This window comes from Seriola lalandi, unplaced genomic scaffold (genome assembly GCF_002814215.2).
Source record: "Seriola lalandi dorsalis isolate HSWRI2012SDOR001 ecotype SW California unplaced genomic scaffold, Sedor1 jcf7180002054659, whole genome shotgun sequence".
Classification (NCBI taxonomy): domain Eukaryota; kingdom Metazoa; phylum Chordata; class Actinopteri; order Carangiformes; family Carangidae; genus Seriola; species Seriola lalandi.
Window position 1 is genome coordinate 223025 of NW_019525212.1, and position 24206 is coordinate 247230.

At 39.5% G+C, this 24206-nt stretch overlaps 1 protein-coding gene across 3 annotated transcripts in view; it reads left to right on the forward strand.

Moving 5' to 3' along the window:
• The first annotated feature begins 209 nt into the window (after positions 1 to 209).
• Positions 210 to 24206, forward strand: part of itprid2 (ITPR interacting domain containing 2) — a 43622-nt gene continuing 19625 nt past the window's right edge. Inside the window, exons 1-12 of one of the 3 annotated variants that reach the window (XM_087177872.1) lie at positions 210 to 342; positions 8202 to 8252; positions 8418 to 8545; positions 9127 to 9291; positions 11064 to 11106; positions 13476 to 13525; positions 13775 to 13828; positions 18078 to 18117; positions 18380 to 18475; positions 21087 to 21146; positions 21248 to 21395; positions 22274 to 22334. In XM_087177872.1, coding sequence (XP_087033998.1) covers positions 8503 to 8545; positions 9127 to 9291; positions 11064 to 11106; positions 13476 to 13525; positions 13775 to 13828; positions 18078 to 18117; positions 18380 to 18475; positions 21087 to 21146; positions 21248 to 21395; positions 22274 to 22334 — 760 coding nt within the window. In that variant the 5' untranslated portion in view covers positions 210 to 342; positions 8202 to 8252; positions 8418 to 8502. The remainder of the gene's footprint in view (positions 343 to 8201; positions 8253 to 8417; positions 8546 to 9126; positions 9292 to 11063; positions 11107 to 13475; positions 13526 to 13774; positions 13829 to 18077; positions 18118 to 18379; positions 18476 to 21086; positions 21147 to 21247; positions 21396 to 22273; positions 22335 to 24206) is intronic. The other 2 variants (XM_023420881.2, XM_023420883.2) reach the window with 2 other exon arrangements.

The following is a 24206-nucleotide window of genomic DNA, read 5'->3' on the forward strand; positions in this document are numbered from 1 at the left end:
GTTTACATGCTGGTTCAGACAGTGGATGGGTTCTGATACTGTCCCCATAACTATTATCATCTTTAACTATCTTGCATAAGCTTGTTTTCTTGTGTACGACTGTGTCGTGTGCACACCCTCAGCCCGGCAGGTGTCGCTGTTCCTCCGCCGCAGGCCGCTGAGGACACGCCTCCCCTCCGCCTCCTCTCCGTCCACGCTGCCGCCGCCGCCGCTGCCGCTGCTGCTGCTGCTGCTGCGGGTGATTTCAGGAAGCGGAAGCAGGAATGTTGGAGTGTTTTTAGAAAAGTTTGGACAAGTTGGACAGTTTGGGAGCTGAGATACAAACTGCGGAGAAACATGACGGTGAGTCGCATTGACCGCTCGCGGTACTGATCATGATACGGCTGGTTGTACCGCTGCAGGTGAAAGTCCTGCTGCTGCTGGTGTTTGGAGCTGTAGAGAGTTTTACTACGACCGCTGTCAGTGCTGTTCCTGCGTGTCAAACAGCAGGAACAGCTAAACAGGATAAACAAGACAGTGTGAGCTCAGAGAGAAATGGAGCTATGCATGTAACGCGATAGTGTAAAAGGGCTCGTTTTACTTTATATTAGGAATCAAAATCAAAGCGCTATTGAATGATGTTTATACAGCGGATATTTAAAGATTCAGATGTGGCTTCATTACTATGTGTGTGTGTGTGGTGGAAGAAGTGCTCAGATGTTTTACTGAACTAGGCCTAAATTTAGCAATACAACGGTGTAGAAACACAATTCCAAGTAAATATTCTGCATCAAATTAGACTTAAAGTACTAAACGTAAAAGCCACTCTTTGTGCTGAATTCTCATTTCAGAAAGACTCATATTATTTTACTGAATTATAATTAATGATGCATTCATGTGTAAATCATTTGGTGGGAATAATTTTTATTACTCACTCAATTACTTTATCTACTGTTGAGTAGTGTACTTATAATAATACATCACAATGTATTTGTTATTGTGACCATATTTTGAATTCATAATCTGAATCTACAAAGTAAATCGTAACTAAAGCTTTAAAATAAATGTAATGAAGTAAAATACAATTTTCCTCTGAACTGTCGTGGAGTAGAAGTATTAAGCAAAATTAAATTCTCAAGTATAGTAAAAGTACTTTAAAACTGTACTGAAGTACAGTACTTAAATGTACTTAGTTACTCTCCACCACTGGTGTGTGTGTGTGTGTGTGTTTGTGTGTGTGTGTGTGTGTGTGTGTGTTACAGAAACTTGTTGTGTGTTGACAAACAAGCTGTTCGGCTCTTTAGAAAGAGGAAACATTCACTTGCTTCATCAGAAACAGTGAAGCTGGACAATGGTGCAAAGTACTTAAGTACATTTACTCAGGTTCAGTGCTTAAGTACACTTTAGAGGTACTTGTACTTGAATATTTAATTCTACTTTTATTCCACTCAAATTCAGAGGGAAATATATTGTTCTTTTTACTGCACTACATTTATTTATATTATTTAACAGCACTAGTAACTGGGTCAAGTTACAAAGGCTATGATGAGCTTACAAAATACAGTGCAATGCCACAGTATATTGTTTAATTGACCCGCCAGTTTAAAGATTAAGTTTAGTTCAGTTTACACCAGCAACAGCATAAAATGCTCCTTACACATTGTTACTATCGCAGCTTTGCCACACTGGATAAAAAGGTTAATAACCAATGGGTTATTTTTACTCATTTAAAAAAAAGAATATTTATATTACTGTCGGGTTATTTTAACCCAAATAAAATATGATTTTAGTGCTAAGACAAAATAACCCCTTGTCTTGGATTTGATTGGTGACCCAATGGTTTCCTACACATGGGTGCAGGGTAAAGTTAACGCACTATTGCATCTGTACTGATGTGTGATGAGTACCTTTACTTTTAACACTGTGAGTACATTTTACTGCTAATACTTATGCATTTTTAAACAAGTAACATTTGAATGGATGCCTTTTACTTTTATTGCAGTATTTGTACACAGTAATATTGCTTTACTTAAGTAAAGGGTCTGAGTACTTCTTCCACCACTACTGTACTTCTACTTCAGTACATTTCAGAGGGAAATATTACTAGTACTATAGTATTATAGTATTATAGCATTGTGAGATGAAACTGCTCGTAATTAAGGTTGTTAAATATTTTCAGTTCGACCAACTACAATATTAAAAGTACTGCTGATAGTACTTTTAATGCATCAGTAACAATGAAACAAAAGTACATTTTGTTCCTAATACTTCTGAATTTGTAGTTTTTGAATGCAGGACTTCGCCTTGAAATGGAGCATAATGCGGTCATATTTATATACTTTTACTTGAGTAACCAATTTAAATACTTTCTCTGCCACTGCATCTGGATGTTTTCTAGATATTTTTCAATGTTATCTGTGTCGTTCAAACACTCAGCCACCTGACGGCTTTCACTTCACCCCTGCGTGACTTATAATGCACTTGTACCCAACCTTTTTTTGGCTTGTAGGGCCGTGACTAATGTCTATTTTCATTATTGATTATTCTTAGCTGTTAATACCAAAAGCGAAACAAGAACTCTCCTGTTATTGCACCACATTGTAAAGATACTCCAATAAATTAAAAGTCTTGCACGTAATGTACCTGATGGATCAGAAGTAATAATATGTATATTAGGTGATTATTACTGATGCATAAATGTGTTAGTGTGATTTTATTGTTGTAGCTGATTATGAAACACTTTATATACTGTTGGGCAGTTTGATGCTCAGATGAACGCTGAAACACCTTCTTCTTTCTTTAACCATTCTGCGAACATGTTGCTGGCAGTGTCGTGTTAATATTCTTGAATTGTTTCTGGTTCCTGCAACTAATGATTATTTGATTATTTTCACTTTCGATTAATCTGTTGATTATTCTCTTGATTGATCAATTAATTGTTTAGTCAATAAAATATCAGAAAACAATAGAAAATGGCAACTGTAATTTCCCAGAGTGCAAGCTTTTCAAATTGCTGGAATAATTGAATAAACTCAAATATATTCAATTTACTATCATATGTGACAAAGAAAAGCACCGAATCATCACATTTGTAGAAGCTTGAACTAGAGAATATCTGGGAAATTATTGAAATGATTTATTGATTATCAAGATAATGGTCCATGGTTTGACTGATCAATTTGACCAGTCTTTTTAGCTTTAATACTGACATAGTTCAGTTTGTTTTGGGTTGAGACACGAGTCCTGTGAGTGTATATAGCATATGATATACAGTATATACTACTACACCACACTATACTTCTATAATAGGGCTATATTATCAGATAATCATTAGTTTTGCATTAATATTTAACAGATCAACTAACTGATTAACCATTAAGATACATTTTTACACACTAGTAGTTAAGTTCTTTTAACAGTGCATCATATTTTATTTCTTCATATGTTTTGTATGAAGAATCTTGATTTGTAAAGCAACTAAAGTTAAACAGTATTAAAGCAGTGGAGAAGAAAGTTCAGCATTTTGTGGAGCAGAAACATAAACTGCCACAAATAAGTGGAGCCTTTGTTCGGCTTCTCTCTGATCCTCTAGCGTGTCATCCCGCAGTTTGCTGTAACAATGACGTAAAAGTGATGTAAACAGACTCTGTGTCCCACTTTCACGCTGCTCTTCAACTGTGTTTGCCGTGATCTCTGTCAGCGATGAGAGGCTTCGAGTGTTGGAGCAGCTGGAGTGTTTGCTGTGTTCAGGCTGCAGGAAATCGTCTGTAACAGTGTGATTTCATTCATACAGTCGCGAACTGTGAGTCTGGTTTCTGTCAGAGCCGGCAGGTTAACTTTCCGACAGGCTGGGTATTCATACAGTCAGTGGGTCATCCTCTCTCAGGGACATTCAGTTTACAATGATATTAAACAGAGAAAAAAGACCATTTTTTACAACAGACATTTTTTAATACTTCATTGCAAGAGTCCATAAAACAGATTTATACTTGCTTACATAATGTAGAGCTGCAACGATCAGTCCATGAATCAATCAACAGAAAATCAATGTGTAAAATCTTTGAAAATCGAATAATTGTTCTACTCATTTTAAAGTAGATTAACTGATTTATATAGTACAGTAAAAATAAAATGATTAGACACTAAAATAGCTTATTATTAGTCCATCACTTTAACAGTGCACTGATCACACAACTGCACCTAACGTTTGTTTTCTTTAATGCTTTATCTGCCAGTTATTTTTTTAATTAATCCAGTCTTTGTAAACTCAACAATTATCTAAAGTCACGAAAGTCTTGTGTTAGACCTAAAGTCCAAATACCCCAATATATTTAGTTTCCAATGAAAGAAAAGCTGGAATTTTTCACTATTTTTGCTTGAAAAACAGCTGAAACTAAGAGTTGATTATCAAAATAGCTGCAGATTATCTTTCTAATCTAATTGGCTCTCAGCTCTGGTTACTTCTCAGGGCTGAATCATAAACAGAAGGTTGTTTATACCCTTCGCACCTTGTCTTCTCCAACAGTTTGACTTAACTGATATTGATTTGTTATGCTTGTATCTTTGGCTTTTCTTGAGTGCTCCCTGCAGTGTGTAGAATTCGTTATTTTGTTGTATTGCTTGACATATATACACCGATCAGCCACGACATTAAAACCAGTTCATGGAAAGAACTGCCTGCAGAGCTCAGAGAGAGGATTGTTTTGAGGCACTGATCTGGGAAAGGCTACAAAACATTTCTGCACAGAGCACAGTGACCTCCATAATTCTTAAATACAAGACGTTTGGAACAACCAGCACTCTTCTTGGAGCTGGCCGCCCGGCCAAACTAAGCAATCGGAGGAGAAGTGCTTTTGCAAGAGAGGTGACTAAGAACCCGATGGTCACTCTGGCTGAGCTCCAGAGATCCTGTGTGGAGATGAGAGAAACTTCCAGAAGGACAACCATCACTGCAACACTCACATAGCAGAGTGTCCAGATGAAGCCTCTCCTCAGTAAAACACATGAAAGCTGCTTGGAGTTTGCAAAAAGCACCTAAATAGAGATTCACTGGTCTGATGAAACCAAGCGTCATTTCTGGCAGAAACCACGCACCGCTCACCACCTGCCCAGCACCATCCCAATAGTGAAGCATGGTGGTGGCAGCATCATGTGCAGTGGTGTTTTTCAGCAGCAGGGTGGCTGGTCAGGGTGGAGGGAAAGCTGAACAGAGCAAAGTACATAGAGATCCTTGATGAAAACCTGGTTCAGCACACAGCACTATATAAACATATTTACAACATAGTCTAAGATCAGCGAAATTATTATTTGAATTAGGAAATGTTTGGGTAGACATTGCATGCCAACTTTTAGTACTTTTTAGAAAAATGTTGATACTCTGTGGTACATACCACAGAGTAACCAGATGTTCAATACCCAGATGTTTTTTTTCACCATTTAATCCTTTACCGACACTACACGCTCTTTATAGCCACCTTTTAAGTCTGCAGGAGCTGAGTGGTTGATATTTAGAGACAGATAACATAAGAGGGCTGCGATGAGGGTGAAAACCAGCTGACCAGCTCATCACTACCCCTGATGTTTTCCCTCATGTGCATTGAAGACAGCTGCAGAAGACTCACTCCCTGCTCACAGTCTGCGTATTTTGTTGCTTTCTGACATTCCAGTTTGTTTTGCATTTACATGAGTAATCTATAAATAACCCTATCCCTCCCTCACTCCCCCATCTCTCTCTCTCATGGACAGGAAGTTGTTCTGTTCTTAATTCTAAACACTTGTTTCCTGTTTCACACGTTCTCATTTGGATTTGGCTGCACGGTAATCTTTTTTTTTTGTCCTTCTTCCTCTCCATCCTTTTCTCCTCTGTTCAGTGGCCCCATATGTATTATTTTATATTTACCTTGGTGCTTTAGTTTTTTTCTTTTCATCTCCTCATTTTCTCGTCTGCCTTTTGTTATTGTTCATAAATTCACGTGGAGTTTCATTTCAGTAAATGACTTTGTGACTGTGTCCCTGAACAGCTGGCTGAGAGACTGAGCTGAGAGAGTTAGTGCCAAAAGAAATTGAAAGGCTGCTACTAACATTTAAACATTAAACCTATTGATTATGTTTGCAATTAACCCATTAATCCTTTGGTGTATAAAATGTCAGGAAAAGGAGAGAAATGCCCTTCACAACTTCTCAGAGTCCAAGGTGACGTCTTCAAACGTCATTATTTAAGTTACTCAGAGTCACTACTGACAATATACTATGTTGTTAGATCATTATTGTTAGTGCTGGAACATTTACTTGAATAATCAGTGACTCAACAGAAAAGTAATCACCAACATTTTTGACAACTGAGTCATTCATCTGTCAGCAAGACTGAGGCGTCTGCAGTCATGCCAGCGGCTAGTGCTAGTGACAGTAACATGCTGATACTGAGCAGGTATAACGTTTATCATATTCACATCTTAGTTTAGCTATTAGCATGTAGCTAATAGCACTCCCATCCACATTTTCTAGGTCACAAACTTTAGTATTGGAAAAATTTAACAATAACAAGTGTCCAGTCAATAGTTATTGAAACATTTTACTCAAAAGCAGAAAATGTGAACCTCATTGTGGCACTAAAGGAAAAGTCAAGGGCTCAACAAAGTCAGTAGGATTCGTCCTCTGGGGAACATAAATGTCTCTATAAAATTTCATGGCTATCCATCACATAGTTGTTGAGATATTTCAGCGTTGGACCGACTGACAAACTGACATTTTCTGACTGATTGCAAAATTCTTTTACTGGCTCCAGCTCCTCAAATGTGACGATTGAGTTCTTTTCTCTGCTTTTTGGCTGAGTGCAGGTGCACAACATGAACAGACAAGCTTACTTTTGTCTGTGATCAAGTTTCACAGAATTGATGTTAATTTGTGACAACTGGTGTGACCTGCTGGCAGAACCATTTAAACCAGCTAAACCTCATGCTAACAAAAGCTAGCATCTGCATTTTTAACAACCCCTGTGTCTGATCTGTGCATCAAAATCATTTTTCTTATTTGTTATTATTCATTTGAACCTGAGGTTTCCCTCATTTACAGTAATTTCAAGGTACATAGAAATACACAGTTAAAAATGAAAAAGAGGACATACTCAATGAAAACATTTTCACACTGAGATGAAGCGGTTTGAGATCGTTGTCTTGAATTGTCCGGGGGTAGTGAGCGTTCACATTCACACATTCACTTTTCATTTGCATATGCAGTGAAATGCTGTTGCCTGGCTCTCGTAAAGGAGAGCAGTGCTGCAACATTAACAGGCTGACATGGACAAAGCACTAAAGAGTACATTAAAAAAAGACTTGTTAATCATTATGACAGGTTCATTTTAGCTGAAACAAATCCAATTAATTGAGACTGGGTGATATCTCTGTAAAATATGATGAAATGAAAACACTCAAATAAACTACAGGTAACTAACAGGCAAGAAAGACCTCCAGTATCATCATGAACACATTGTAAAGACCATTAAATATAAATGTATGAAATCATCTAGATATTTTCTGTATAACATCATAATTACATAAAAATATTTCCAAATTACAAATGCAACATACTGTACATACAGTATATCATATAGAAAATATAATTTAAGCCTCCGATAACTGTTTTTCTTTTGTGATGTCAGTGGAAACAAGTTGTTCATAAAGCGAACTTCTTAGTGCACAATTGCTCAGAGGTTATGGAGCAACATTAGCATTCATCTGGAGTGGTGTCTGTGTCCACCTGATTAATGTAATAGTTAGTTGCTCAACTTTCTAACTCAAGAGTTACTCTCTTTTAGCTCTGTTTTTGGTCTCTACCTGCTCCTGAGGGATGTATCAGGCTGTGTCTGTGTCTGTCTGCAGAGAGCTGAAACTCACTGTGAAGCTCTGAAGCTGCAGGTTCAGGTGGTAATTTTCTGCCGGATCGTCACTATGATTGTCACATTGTTTTAACATTGTCATTTGATATGTAATGTCATTCTAATTATAGCTGCTAATATACACTGCTGTTTAAAGTATTTTTCCTTTAGTGAGTTTCACAACATCCGTGTTTCCAAACCTGTGTGTGTGTGTGTGTGTGTGTGTGTGTGTGTGTGTGTGTGTGTAATCTCAGCTGGTTCTCAGTGTGGGTAACTCATCAATAATTAAGTCCACTTCTCAACTTCTCATCTCACCAAAAACCATCTTTACTCTGCTTCCTCCCTCCAGGATGCGACACACACTGTTTGTGTGGGAGACACTTCTAGAAGTTAATTGATGGTCAGTTTTCTCAGCAGTAAAAACTCAATTGCTCCTTGCTGTCTCAAGTTTGTCTTTGCTGTGCATTTGCCTTGCTGCCTCCTGCCATCTATAGCTGCCTTGCTTTCATATGACCTGCATATGACTTTGTAACATCTCTCTCTCTCTCTCTCTCTCCCTCTCCAGGTGTGTTACCTGTTGCTGATGTTGCTGTAGAGTCGTCAGTCTTCTCTGACTGACTGACCCCAACCAGACACACAGACAGGTAGATATGGAGAGTGGAGCTATGGAAATAGACACGAGTGCTGCTTCAGGTGGGTTGTCTTACTTAAACACCTTAAATTTGACCTAAAACTAATGGATTAGCAGTTGAAATAGTTGGCTAAATGTCATGGATACACTGAAGTAATTTGCTAAAAGTAACAAATGAAAGGTTGAAAGATCCAGCATCTGTAATAATAGTATGAATGCAAACTTGACTAAATGACAATTCAGTTGTATGAAAAAAAATAGGTGAAACTCTGGCTTGCTGTTGTTTTCATGTGTCCTAATTCATCAAAGGTGAACTTCAGGTGACAGTCTCACACAGATTCACCTTGCCACTGTGTGTCTTTGAACATACAGTATTGAAACACAATGTGATTTTACATTGTCATTAATGCTGGCTCAGTCATGTCTTTATCGTTCCTTATCAAACTGGTGGATGGAAAGAACAGTTAGTTGACCTAGATATGCAGGCGGGGACTGACGCGTGTGATCGCTCAGCTCCACTCTTGTGTTTTTTCTTTGAATCAGTTGTAGTTTCTGTTTGTCAGGTTGAATACCTGCCAAACCCGATTGATGACTTCACACTTGTCAGGCTGACAGACAGATTATTTGCTCGATTGATCCTCAGACACCAGAGAGGAGTCAGAGTGCAGCATAGCCTGTCTGCGGCGCCGGGCCTGGGCCCAGAGCAAAGACTCCATCTGGCAAAAATCAGAACAAGAGCGCCGTGGCTCTCAGGGGCCCCAACAGAGCCAGAGAGACGGGGATGCACAGAGACCCTCAGAGGAACCAGGTTAGACTGAGCTGAACTGTCACTAAAGCAGTTTTGTAACCGGGGATATTCTCAATGTTAACTGTATTTTTAAAATAACAAAATATTTCACATTAACTTTGTATTACATGGGCATCCAATATTCACTGGTATCTGTCTGCCATCCAGCAGCATCCTTAGCTGAGTGCTGAATAGGGCCTATTGTCAGACATTTTTATCTTCTCACAGTTATATCAGTATCACCATATGTCAGCTAATAAGTAACATGAAATTGCCAGACAGAAAGGCCAATTGTATGGTGTATTGTATTTGAGGCAACTGAAAAACAGTGTCTCCATTACATAGTTTGTCCACCAGAGATCTTCAGCTGGAAAATCTGCCATTCAGTACATGTCTCCGTCTCAGTTTATTTACAACTTAATTAAAAGGATCCTTTTCAAAAAAATGTATGTTTATGTACATCATAAGACAAACATTGGTAGATTTTTGTAACTCTTTAAGTATAGATATCGTGGCCTCAAAAACCCACTGTTTAAGTCTCTGAAACGTAGAAATCGACTGTTAGCGACATTAGCATTGTAGCTAAGATGGTGCTGTTAATATCAGTGTCCCTGGAAGTTTCATCGGGGTAAATACTGTGCCGACCAACGTGCAAGGCAAGCCCCTTGTTGTACGCTTGTAATAAAAACACGGCTTAATGCTGAAATGTGCCAAGCTGCAGTTCCTCCAATGTCCACTAGATTCTGCTCTGACAAAACTCTGATTGGATTGTCGTGAATGGGAAAACCTCAACTTCTCGAGCAATACAATTACAATACCGCTGAAGAAGGGACGTGTGCAGGGTATGGCTAGGCGGCACAGATTAATTCTTATATCAAGTTATATGTACATTTGTTAATATCACAACATTGATATTGTGGTATTACTCTTAACAACATTACACAACGCAAAGTGAAAGCAGACAAATATTTACAGTAGTGTATTAATTCCATCATGTCGTTCTGATTATAGGCTTTTGTTTTTGTTAATTAACCTGTTTTTATCAAAATAAATAAAATACATATATGTCCAAACTATTGGATCGAGTGTCATGAAATTTGGTACATATATTCCCGGTGCCCAGAAGATGAATACTGGTGATTGTGGTGAGCCTTCTGGACTTTCCCTCTAGCATCTCTACATTTGTGGTTTTGAGTGAAATGCCTCTATTAAGTGGATTGCCATGAAAATTGGTTCAGATGTTTATGACTCTCACTGCAATGATTTTTGTGTCAATTTAACTCCACTATCCATTAGCTGTCTTTGATTTAAAACAGCTGTTTGACACTTTGATTATTGATTAATTGTATTAGCCATCCACTGAGCAAAACACCAAACTTTCAAATGTGAAGATCTGCTGCTTTCCTGTTTTCTATCATATTCACATTTAGACTATATTTTAGGACAGTTGGTGGGACGAATCTGGACATTTGAGAATATCACCTTGCACTCTGTGAAACTGTGAAATTCATGTTTTGCAAACAACATATTGAAAAATAACGTCACAGATTGATTCATAATTAAAAAAATGCTCATTAGTTGCAGCCACAGCAGTAAGAACAGGACATGCATGTGGGTCATTAACTAAACTGTGGTGGAATTGCAACCTGCTTGGTACCATGTTTTTAATCAGCTGAGATATGTACTGAGTCTGGCACTGATGTAATAGTTTTATAGCATGTTGTAATCACTATTGCATTCAACATCTGCTGGCTTATTACTTTAACATGATCATCTGTCTCTCTGTCTGTCAGGGCAAGTTTCTAACAACATCACCAGCTGGTTGATTGAATGCAGGTACAGTATCCATTCACCACATGATTAAAGGACCGTACCAATGTTTTTTAATGTCCTCTTTTTTCAGATCAATGTGCACTTGATGATACATCTAAATAAAGCTGACAAAATTTTGACAGTGACACATTATTTCCCTGGAGCCAGTTTCAAGTTGCTGCTGGTTGATTTTCTTAGTAATGAACTGAAACCAGTGATTCCTTGTAAGAAGGAAATAAATAAAAAAAAAACACAACACTGATGGTTCAGTGATGATCAGCAGGAATGTGTGTAAATAGCAATTCATGAAAAACAGGCAGTATGGTCCTTCAAATCCAGACTGACTGGTTGTGAGACAGACTGACTAACTGTTTTTTTTGCTTACTGGTTTATCAATGTGTTTTCCTGGTGTCCAGTGTTGTGTGCATTTAGGAGCAGTGTTATCAGGTGCTGATGTAGAACCAACACACAGCCAACGCCTAGACATACAACACACAGAACACACACACACACACACACACACACACACACACACACACACACAGACACACACACAAAGCAGACCAACGCCCAGAGATAGGGCACATAGAGCAGTGAAGGAGAAGAAATAAAGAAAGGAAGAAGCTGACAGAAGACGGAAAGGAAGGCAGAAAAAAGAAAGGAGGGTAAACAGAGGAGGGGTTCCTCCTGCTGAGTCAACACTGTTATCACACACACACACAGTATTAGCCACTGTCACTCAGAACTCTCCAGTTCTGATGTGTCCTTGGCAACATCACCATGGTAACATGACCAGCAGAATCAGAATCACTGGTTACTATAGCAACAGCCACCAGACAGAGGCCAGGGGCCAACATGGCAGCTGGTGGAAAGTGGGAGGATTAGTAAACTCTGCGGCTGCGCACTGTTACACAACCAACCATGTGTGTGTGTGTGTGTGTGTGTGTGTGTGTGTGTGTGTGTGTGTGTGTGTGTGTGTGTGTGTGTTGAATGGTGGCATGAAGTTTGTCCCATTGATAAGAGCTGCAGGTTGTATAACAGCTCAGTGTTCCCAGCGTCCGGCTGTAGACCGCAGCTCAGACCTGCTCATAGCGTACTGCTACTGTCAACTAGTCTGACCTGTCAGCTAGTTAGCCTGGGACAGCTTGTCTGGTCAGTAGAGCTCCTGGGATAGGTAACAAGAACAGGATTTAGTGTGTGATATTTAGTCTTGCCTGGTCAGTAGCAGACTACAATATGTAGCCTAGCCTGACTAGGAGTTGGACTGGGAAAGTACCTTAGTCTTAGCCTTGCTTGATAGCCTTAGTCTGACTCTCTGTTAGCCTGGGATAGTTAGCCCAAGCCTGGCAGACAGTGAGCCTGGGTAACTTTGCCTTAGCCTCACAGACAGTTAGCGCTTGGGTAGTTAGCCATGGCGGTTAATTAGCCTTAGCTTGACATGCAGTTATCCTGGGTTACTTAGCCTGACATGCAGTTAGCTCTGGCATAGTTATCCTTCACCTAACATGAGTTAGTACTGGGATAGTTAGCCTTAGCCTGAAGGGGTAAGCCTTAGCCTGGCAGTTAGCCCTGGGTTACTTAACCTTAGCCCGACAAGCAGTTAGTGCTTGGATAGTTAATAATGATAACCTGAGACACTTTGGGATATTGTTATCTTAGCCCAAACTAGGCTTTATCCTAGTATACTTCATATCGTCATATCCTTTTCAGTAGATAACAGGAAGTTAGCCTTGCATTATTGGCTGTCACGTGACTAACATTTAGCCAACAATAGGCTGTCAAGTTGTGATAGCATAGATGGGTCCTTCATTACAACAAAGTTTAAGCCTGATCTGGTGTGTTTTTAGATACTTAGTTTCATGGGTGACTTTAATGGTATAGTTTGGTTTATATCAGGAATCAGGAAGTAGTCTAGGATAAACATGGATTATTACTCCCATCTTGATCAGGAGGGATAGATGGTGTAGCCTGGTTTGTTGTTAGCTTGCCTTGCCTGGTTATGATAGCACTTTACCTGTTGGGCTAAAGGCATTTTTCAGCTAGCCCGATGTAGACAACAGTAGAAAAGCATAAGGGTGAAACACCGGTGGTGAATATTTTCTATGTAAACCCACTCACTGGCTTCTGGAAGACGCACGTTGATGCAAGTTGACACATCCTGGCCACTGTCTACCCTAGTCTTCTTATGTGTGGCATATCTGGTGTGTGGTACAGGCATTGTGTGATACGATGCTTATTGATGCAGCTGTTTTTTTTTACCACATATACTTTGTGCTAACAGGACCTGACTTCACTGATAGAGCGCTCTTTTGGATCTTTATGTTTTAAATAGTCAGTTTATGGTTTGGGTTGATGTATAACTATCTCTGTCTGTCACAATGTCCCATGTCCAGGACTCCCCTCGGAGCTTCCCTAGATGATCAGAGTGCTTCTCCCAGCAGAGGTAATCAACATTTTCTATACGTTTTGTTTGTGTATTACATTGGGAGGACACCAGCCTGTTAGGACACTGAAGTTTATGAGTAATACTTGAGACTAATCGGCATATTTTTTAAAGCCGGGTTAACCTCAGGCGTGTCAGAATTGGTTGAGAAATTTCTCTTACTCTATATTACTGGGGACATGTTACTGAAAAGATTTCACAACTTAACTGCTTTGTGTGTGTGTGTGTGCACTGTTTGTGTGAGAACAGGACCGCTGAGGAACGGCTGCAGCTTTGAAGATGACCTTTCACTGGGAGCTGAAGGTCAGTACCAAGAAAAAACTCACAATACAAACAAGATTAGACTTTTCTGCTCATTGTTAACAGTTTCCCCTTGTGTTCTTCTAATTCTGGATTTTAACTGATGCAACCAACTCAAGGAGCATTTTGACATTTTGGTATATCCTCTAGTTCTCCATTTTACCCACAGTCAGATTAGAAAGTTGATTTTGACCCCAAATATCGATGATTTAAATCGTTATTCAAGAAGTCACTGATTCTAACTTCATGTTGTCAGTCGAATCATTAACTGAAAGCCTAACTGTAATGGAAATAGAGAAGTGTGACAAACTATGTCTTAACCCTCATGTCTGCTCGCCCCCTCAATGCTTTCGGCTCAAGTGTTGAATGGTAGTGAAGTCCAGTGTGATCGTCAATTGTGTTGTCAACAGTCAATCAGTAGCGGAGCTCTGCAGGTCTGTCTGCAGATTTATATTATTTAATACCATCTAAACAACCCCTATATCTCCATAAATAAACAATATGACAATACATTGTTCTGAGATATAGATAAGCAAATTCACCTGCAAAAAATAAATACATAAAGGAAGAGGTGCCAGTTTCACAAAGACAGACTTTGACTATGGCTTAGAAGACTGCAGAGAGACGTCTGAATTCATCTGTTGCATAAGACCGGGAGTTTTGAGGTGAATGCCGGGATAGAGGTGGGGCTTTTGAAAACAGCAGCAAGTGTCAGCTAAGGAGTGAGCAGAGGGTGTGTTGGATATACGCATGTTTATTGCATTGGAAGAGTATGCCATGTGAGAAACAGCTGCCAGGCTTCACTTCATAAAAATAAAGAAGGTGTTTCATGACGAGAAGCTGCTTCATATACAGGAGCGCAGGGGACAAATTACATCAAGATAGATAGATGATCATATTAATAATTGATTAACAGATGGCAGACATATAGATTTTTCCACAGCCACAGTAGTGAAAAGTTGTTCAAACCAAAATCACTGGTGATATTGTTCTTTGATTGATAATAATACGCTTTTAAAAGTTCATTATTTTTTTTATAACTCTGACACATTTTGTGCAGAAGCTGACTGATTGTGATTTTAGGAGATCTGTGGGTTACCTATAACTCTGCTGGTGTTAGCACTGAAAATCTTGAGGAATTACTCTTTGAACAAAAGAAAATATCATACAGTTTTAAAGTTAGGATCGACACGTCCCTTATTTCTACGTGTTTTTACAAACTCTTCAACTTTTGATGAACTTTTAACCTGAAGATGTTTTGTTAAAACAACTCCTGATGTCTGACAAACACAACAGTGTCAGAAAAATCAACAGAACATTGTGTGATTCACTGCTCCATCTTCATTCCTCAGTCCTGTTTCTTTATGACGGAAAAGTAAACAGTCACAGAGGTGTGGAAACCCAGTGAATGCGTGACTGACTGTCCTCATGGTGTGTATGTGTGTTTTCATCATTCCTCTGATCTGCGGTGAATACTGCACTAATGGCTCTGAAGCAAGAGGGTGTATTTGTTATTGAGTGCACAATAGACTGTAATGACTTTATGTTGAAGTCCTGAACACTGACATGTTGTGGGGGCTCTGTATGTGTGTGTGTGTGTGTGTGTGTGTGTGTGTGCGTGTGTGTGTGCGTGTGTGTGCGTGTGTGTGTGTGTGGTCTGAGGGTCAGCTGTTGGAATCAGGGACTGAATAGATGCTAATGAGTTGAGGCTGAGAGGTCAGAGGTTGTGTGGATCTGATCAGAAACACCCTGTTTCTACACTGGAGCTGCAGTTAATGTTGTCTAATTTGATTAAAAAAAAACTTACGCCATAGCAACTGCTCCTCTGTTGTCACCTAAATGTGGTGCTAAAACAATTGATAATTAAGAAATTGATGATTAATTAACAGTTAATTTTATCGTTCAGTAAAATCAGCCCCCCCCCCCGCCCCAACCTGAATGTTTTAGTTTCTTGATAAACAGTACAAGCGCCGTTACAAAGCTTTGTCACGCTCCACACCAAGTCTCTACAAGTTAGTCTTCAGTACACATCAGTTACTAGACCTGAAGAAGCTGGATGAGAGATGAATTCGTCACTAGATACTGGAGGAAAAAACGTACCCCCTATTGCTGATTCACAGGTATCACTTAAAGTTCAAACTTCATTCAATCTCCAGTTTTTAGTTTTCTACGTTACGCCACATCCTTCTTTGGAATAAAAGCACGCAGTCATCCAACTGACATACAGAGCGTCTAGCCAGGTGCTTTGAATCAGTCCGCAGAGACGCTGAAGTTCAAATCCTGTGTTAATCCACCTAAATCTGAATCCTTTCGAATCCTTCATTGTATCAGAAACAGTACAGTTTTTTGTGGCAGCCTAATTAAATTTCACAACCTGATAATGAGCAGTGTAATGTATGATCTGTGTATTAAATGTGTCTGACATTCAATGAGCAGCCGCAGCCTACTGTGCTTCACCAGCTGCTGTGATTCAGACCAAAAAGCTGACCGGATTTATATCAATAAAAACTGTACTGGCAGATTGTTAAATTGACATTGAGGTGATCAGCTGATCAGCATGTCCCTGTTGAACTACAGTGATGAGATTGAAGACGCTACAGTGTAGATTTAGAGGTGTGGGGAATTACAGTTGGATCATGATTAACTGTGGGTTTGTCACATACAAGATGTTCAAAATAAGAAAACTGATAAGCAGCTTTAAGTAAGTGATCACGTAACAAAATTAGTAGAGAAACATTTGGGTGGGAGTTAGGAACAAGAAGTGTACAAGAATGCATGTAATCTTATATTGTAGGTCAAGATCAAGAATAATGTCTAGGGATTTTTAGTGTGACTTAAAACTGTGTCTGATTGTCTCTGTTCAAGTTGCTATTCATTCTTGCTGTATCTAAATTTTGTGAAATGGTTTAATGATTAAAATGAGCTAACTGGTTGTGTGTTGATGTGGACAAGACACAGGATGAAAAGATAATGGTACGGTTTTAAGTATTGTATTGTATTTGTTGAAAACCTAAGCAGCCTCTTTAGTTGAGTAATTCTGTCTACTTCCTGTGTTCGCCTAAACCTCACCTCAGGTTATTATGTCCTTACCTTTCGTGCCTTCATCGTGTTGAGAGCGATGTTGAGTCATCTTGAGATTTGGCTGAAGTGGCTTTTATCCTCTTTGGAAATCTCATGTATGAACTGATCCTAATGGGTTGTAATGTTGTAAAGACAGGATGGGCGGGGATTTAAGTGTTAATGTGGGAATAAGGTGGAAGTGAATTAGTAAATTAAAGGGTGAGGGTGGACTGGATGGGTGAATTAGTGTAAGGCGGCATGTCATCGCCATGTTTGTCTTCTTTAATGCCGCTGTCTGTCAGAGAAAAAAAACATTGTACATTCAAAGACGGTTTAAAATATCCAGCTGAAATGGAGTAGAAAAAGAGAGACACACTCAGACAGACAATGTCAGGACGACAGGTCTCAACAAGTTCTCATTAACTGGAAAAGAAAATAACTGTCACACCTCCAGTTGGTGATGACTTTCACTTCTCTGAAAGAATGAAGGTTAACCTGCCTCAGCTTTACCTACAAAGTCAGAGCAGATTTACAAAAAACATAAGGTTTTATCTGTTAAAGCTAGATAGCTATAGAAAAGCAAAAATCTGCTCTGGGAATTGGTTGAAAATGCTGTTTCTTAGCTGATTTTTGCTTCTAGGTGGCTCGTTTAAAGTGAAGAATCTGGTTAAAAAAAAAAGGGGGCTTGAATATGCACTTTTGTCATTTCATACACGAAATCAGGCTGAAAAAACTGAGGCTAAAACAAACAGATCCCAGTGTTAGCATCCTCAACACTTCATGGTTCATGGCCTAATGTTAAGAGTATGATGTGGAAAAATGTTGGTTTATTTGTTCTGACATAACCCTGTTTGAATGCTTATACTTGTATGTCTTCACTTTTGATTTTACAAAAGAAAAGGCTTTGAGGATGATGACTAAGGGTTTGTGGTTGTGTTTTTTGTTTGTAATGCGGGTATGTAATATAAAACCCTACAAAAGAATGAAGTTAGCTAATGATACCCCTTGGCCATACAATTAATGCTGGGTTTGGGTACTAGTTTCAGTAGTAAACTTGTTAGCAGGACATTTCCCACTATTTTCTGACATTTTTTAATTAAATGGTAATTATTGACAGATAAATACATATTATATTATAAGTTTTTTTTTATTGGTATGTGAGTAATTTTTGTTTTCTTGTTTTTCTCTGCAGCCAACCATCTTCTGTCCAGTAACAATAAAACTGAATCTTGGTGAGTCCACTTTTATGTTTTCTCTCTGCACTTCCCTTTATAACACCGCGGCCATAAAATCAAGGGTCGAGGTGCCAAAATAGTTTCAAGTTTCTGACAAATTTGCAGTTAATCACATGACCCAAATGTTAAAGAATAATCCAGGGGCCCTTAGATTAATTAAATGAAGTTCCACACAGTTGATAAATCAGTTTATCCTCTCTCTACCCTGTGTGTACGTGTTAACGTCCTGTGTATGTGCATGTTAATGTGTTATGTATAGTTTTGGTCTTGCGGCGGATCAGAAGAGGAGTCAGTATAAAGAGAGAGGAAGAAGTATGAACTCCACAGGATCTGGGAAGAGCAGCACAGTGTCCAGGTCAGTTCACATCTCTGGTCTTCAGTCAGACTCATGGAGGTTTCTGCAGGAAGTGACCCAGTGATCTCAGGTAGAGAGGGGCGTAGACACCGAGGGCTGTTATTAAGCTTCAAACCAATTGAATGACAATACAGAGAAGTCGTTTGTAGCCGACTAAAAAGCAACCAGAGGTGTTGTTATTGGTGCACGTGGATGTAGAGCAGTGGTTCTTCACCAAGGGGTCTGAAGATGATTACAAAAAGTAAAATAAAGAAATAATTAATTTGCACAAAATTACAATATTTTTTTCTAATTTTCTGTAGAAAAATGTTTTTCTTGTAATTTGACAGATAGTTGCCACCTCCTCGGGTCCCAAAATTAATCAATCTGAGCAGGAAAATAACTTATGATCTGTAAGATTTTCATAAAATCAAACTGTTTTTAAATTTATTTACTCAAAAAAAGTTTGTTGTCTGATTTTTTTTTTTATGTGTGACATTTGTTTGGTCCTTAAAAGTCCAGTATGGGTTGGGCTATAGTCACAAATACACAATACTTCATTTTAAAATGTCACAAGCAAAAAACATTGGGACCCACTCACATAAGAGCATGTAAGATATAAAGATGTTAACACAGTTGATTTGAGCAATTGTGGTTTGTGTCTGGCTGAAATGTTCTCAGTATTTAACTGAAGCTACTTTCTTACTGTATATTTCCTACAACAGTAAAGACTTGTCTCAGGGCTCCTTTGATTGGTTTGAATAATAACAACAGCTCACAGTGTCACTGCTCTAACAGAAAGTAGGTGCGGGTCAACAAACTAGCAGGATTTATCTTTGTTTGTAATTTGTGTTTGGATTTAAAGTTGAACTAACTGTTTGTGGTGGATATTACTGTTTTGGGAGGATGATTCATTGGGAGTGGGTGGGCAGGGGGTGTGGCTATGGGTGCCAGGGTTTGTGTGTGCGTAATGGTTCATAATGGGCTGTGGGTGGTGCATCATGGGTAATCCATCCTCTGTTGTATGTTGTTGATACAAGGTTTGAGAGGTTTGTTTCTGTGTGTGTCAGGATGAAAAAGCCAACAGAGCAGTGACGTATAAAAACACAGACATCAGTCCTTCAGGGAGCCACTTCAGCTCCGTTGAAGGATGTGTTCACACTTATTCAAGTCTGTCTTAAAACAATGTTCAGGTGCCCATATCAACATCGAAACAGTTCTTTCTGGCTGTAATTGCTCCTTCTGTTCACACTGACCATTATAATATCCCTTCCTAATGTGCTTTCACTGTAAGTTAGGGATGATACAATCCACAGTCCTTCTTCTGTGCAAAAAGGTATTCACAAGTTTATCAGAAGCCAATCTGTGGCTTCACTGCAGCTCAACAGGGAAACACTGACTTATTTGGGAAGATATCCCCTTTAGTTGTCTGACTCAGCCAACAGGAGCCTAATGTAAGCGTCAGAAAAACTTTTGAATCCAGTCCATGTTTTTAATTACCAGTTTGAATAAGAGGAAAGATTATAGCAAGAACAAACTGTTTCAATATTCATGTAGATTCATATTATTTTAAGTTAGACATGAAAAATTGTGAATCTGTCCTTGAATATACATCTCATCCTTCACTGTCAGTGGACGGGGACAAACAGCTGGAATTATTCACTGCTGCATTAGCCACTCGTTGCAGTCATGTTATACTGTACATTATCTTCACTGCACCACTTTTTTCCCAATAAAACAAGTTGTCCTTTATCTTGGCAGCACTGAATGCAAACCCAGGTTTCATCATGCAGTCCCTCCAGGAATCTCTGATCTTGTTATCACAAGAATTTATGCAAATGAGTCCCTGCACTTTGTTTGACAAATTGCAATGTTTTTAAATCCACACAATTCTTCCACATAAAAATGGCCAAACTCAAATAATGCGTGCCAATGTTACAGATCAGATCTCATTTTTATACATTTATTGGCACCACTCCATTAATTTACCCTCAGACTGTGTTTCGCAGCGGCATGACTTCTCCAATTGATCTAACGCCTAAAAGACTTTTATGGTTTTATGGAGCCCTTTGGTGACATGACATGACAGGTAGCATTGTTTTACCTTATTGAGTCAATACAGGAGAAAAACTACTTACAGAGGCTGGTAGTGGTAGCCAGCTTCAGGCTAGTGGCTACAAGCCCATAAAAAGCCCATAAACAGGACATTCCAGAAATCCAGAGAAATCCCTACAATAAGTTTATTTTCCCTCTCACTGGAACTAGCAATTTTAATAATACTGCAATTTAAGACAAAATAACCAACAATGGTTGCATTTTTCTAAAGCCGCTGCAAAATGAGCTCCACTTTAGGTCATTGTTGGCCACAATAATCACAAAAACAACTTTTCAAGATCCTGGAGGGACTGATTGCCTGGTGCTGGTCAAGTTTCTACTGGTCTTTACCCTTTCTAGGTGGGGCTGCTGAGGAGCTTGGGAAGGGCAAAGCATTGCTGCAATCTCCAGGGAGGCGGAGGCATCACACTTACTCATTAGCTCACTAACTAAATAATGAACTATCTCACTAACAGACTAACCCACTAACAGAAAGCTGTGTGTGAAAAGTACTAACTGCCTGTCTGTGTTTTCGTAGTGTTTCAGAGGTGATGGAGCAGTCAGAGGAGCACCCAGAGGAGATCCTCCTTACCCTGTGGTTAGACTGACTAAACTAACCAGCAGACTAACTCACCAGCTAACTAAGTGATTGGCTGACTGACTTACTGACTGAGAGACTGTCTGTGTGTGTGTCCACAGTGTGTCAGAGCTGCTGGACCTGTATGAGGAGGACCCTGAGGAAATCCTCTTAAATCTTGGTTTTGGTCGAGAAGAACCCGACCTAGCCTCGAAGGTTCCTTCCAGGTTCTTCAACAACTCCTCCACAGCGCGAGGCATTGACATCAAGGTACCGACAACAGCAGTGTGAAAACAGTGGAAACAAACTTCAGATTTAATTTAGATTGTTTTTTGAAGCTTTTTGAAATGCAGACGACCGCAACACAAATACCAGTAAACTCCCGGTGACTCTAGCACAGCAATCTTACACTGTAACACACTCCTACACAACTGCACAGTCCCATTTCACTATCTAAACTAAATACACTAAACACAAAGTACAACTGAGGCTAATGAGAATTTTATAAAGGTCATAAACTGAAGTACAGTATTGAAAAGTTGGACCTTATGATGGTGCTAGATGAAGAGTCACCCAACAGCAAATTTCATGACAAGGAAATGTTGTACACATATCACAAAAATACCACAGATGTATAACTCATGGTGGCGGTAGAGTAAACCTCACAGGATCGCCAAAGTCATTAGGATTCATCCTCTGGGAGCCATGAATATCCGTACAAAACTTTGTGCTAATCCATCCTGTAGATGTGTAGATATTTCAGTGGATGAGTGAAAACTTTGACCCTCATGTGGTGCCGCAAGATAAGTCCGAGAACCATGAAAGTCGTTAAGATTCATCCTCTGGGGACCATGAACGCCTCTACAAAATTCCATTACAATCCATTCAGTAGGTGTTTAAATATCTGGACCAAAGTTGTGGACCAGCACTAGCACGGCTAAAAACCAACAAACTCCCTTCGAGAATCTGTCAAGGTGTTAGTTTTGCCTTTGCTGTGGAGAAACACATTTTTGGTCATAAATGGTCACAAATTTCACCTGTGAGAACAGACCAGATTTACTTTTTTGGAGTCTGCTGCCCGACTTATCAGTGCAATTACTCACTGATACTGTTTTATAATGACATCACTTCCTGTGGCTGACCTGCAGGTCTATCTGGGAGCCCAGCTGCAGCGCATGGAACTGGAGAACCCCAACTACGCTCTGACAAGTATGTGCCTCCACAATGTCTGCATTACTCTGTTTACAGTGTGTTTTTAGTTTCAGTAGGGTGGCAATGTGCGAACACCTCTGTACTGCAGGTGGAGGGTTAACCGTGTTAGTGATGAGAGGCTCGGAGGTTCACGTCCTGCAACTGTAGATAGAGGAAGTGAAGTTCAAAGAGTGTGTGTGTGTGTGTGTGTGTCCTGTTCCCAGTATTATTGTGGTGTTTTGTGGGGTCCTTCAGCCATATTAGCTGTTCTGCCAATTGCCTGGACAACACTGCCGGCAAGGACAAAGATCTGTTTGTCTCAGACTCTCACACACACTTACAGCACACACACACACCACGCGCACACACACACACACATATACACATACACACACACACACATGGACAGAGAGAGCTGCTCTGCTAACATCCTGGCCTCTTTTTGTTTTTTAACCTTCGTTTGCATGAAGGTATGGGCTCTGTAATTACACACACACACACACACACACACATGCACACACACACACGCACTCACATACACACACATACACACACATACACTCACACACACACACACACACATGGACAGAGAGACCTGCTCTGCTAACATCCTGGTCTCTTTTTGTTTTTTAACCTTCGTTTGCATGAAGGTATGGGCTCTGTAATTAAACACACACACACACACACACACACACACACACGGCTGATTCTCTTCTTCTTGACAGTTTAACTGCTTTGGTGCTATAAAAAAGGACTTAACCAAGGATCCTCTGTGTGTGAGAAGATGAATCACTCCGTAGCTGAAAGTACATCAGGTCTGCAAAAGTTTGATTTTACACCTCATTGGCTGTTTAACCAGTCTGATCATCATTCGTTTGAAACAAACAATGCAGTGAATGAGTGTTGGTCAGCCAAGCGGTCTTAACACTTTTACTTAAACACAGTATTAATTGGTTTTGACTGGACTTTGTATCTCTGCTCTCTTGGTTTTTTCAGTCCATTTGTGGCCACTCCGTTTTGCTGTTTGTTCCATTTCTGCTTTTATCTTTTAACTTCCAGGTGCTATTGCTGTCCTTAGTAAATACAAGTGAAAGATCTTGACCCTGATCAGTTCACACAGCCTACTACACATTTCTCACATGTCAACATTTCTGAGGAGGAAATAAGGCCTGACAACACCACACGCACCGCAGATAGATTTAAAAGACAACCTTTTCCAGCTTAACTTACTTTACAGCAGCAGCTTGATGTTTCTACGGTGAAACATTTCTAGATGGTCCACTTATCACTTTATTGACATCATTTGCATTTGTCACAAATTAACAAATTCACAAAAACATTTCCACAAAATTTTCACTCTGTTGATATTGAAAATATGAATTACAGTATTGAGCTTGTTAAACAGTAATAAGCCCATGTCATGGTGCAATATAACAGTGTAACTAATCAAATGAGTTTCCACTGTGACTCTGTGTCAACACTTTTTTGAATGGCAACACTCAGACGTCTGTTATGATGTCATGTTGTTAGTTACACATAATAAAACACACTCTGACCCGTCGCTGTGACTGTTGTAACGGTGACATGATTCCAGCTCTGTGTAGGAAGAATGATCTAAATAGCTCCACTATGTAAATATATGACCAGTTATTTAACCCACAGTGAGACACATTGAGGAAGAAGAGACATCTCTCACAAGTGTGCAGTCGACGTTTGTCAGACTGTTGTGAATGAATGTGTCTCAGTCTCCTCCAGCTGTGGCTGCCCTTCACGCTGTGATGTTTTATTGTGTAACTGGTTATATATTTGCTAAAATGCCACTGCAGCATTATCACACGCAGCAGATGTTCACTTACACAAAGCAACACATTCCCACCCCTGGTGCAGACA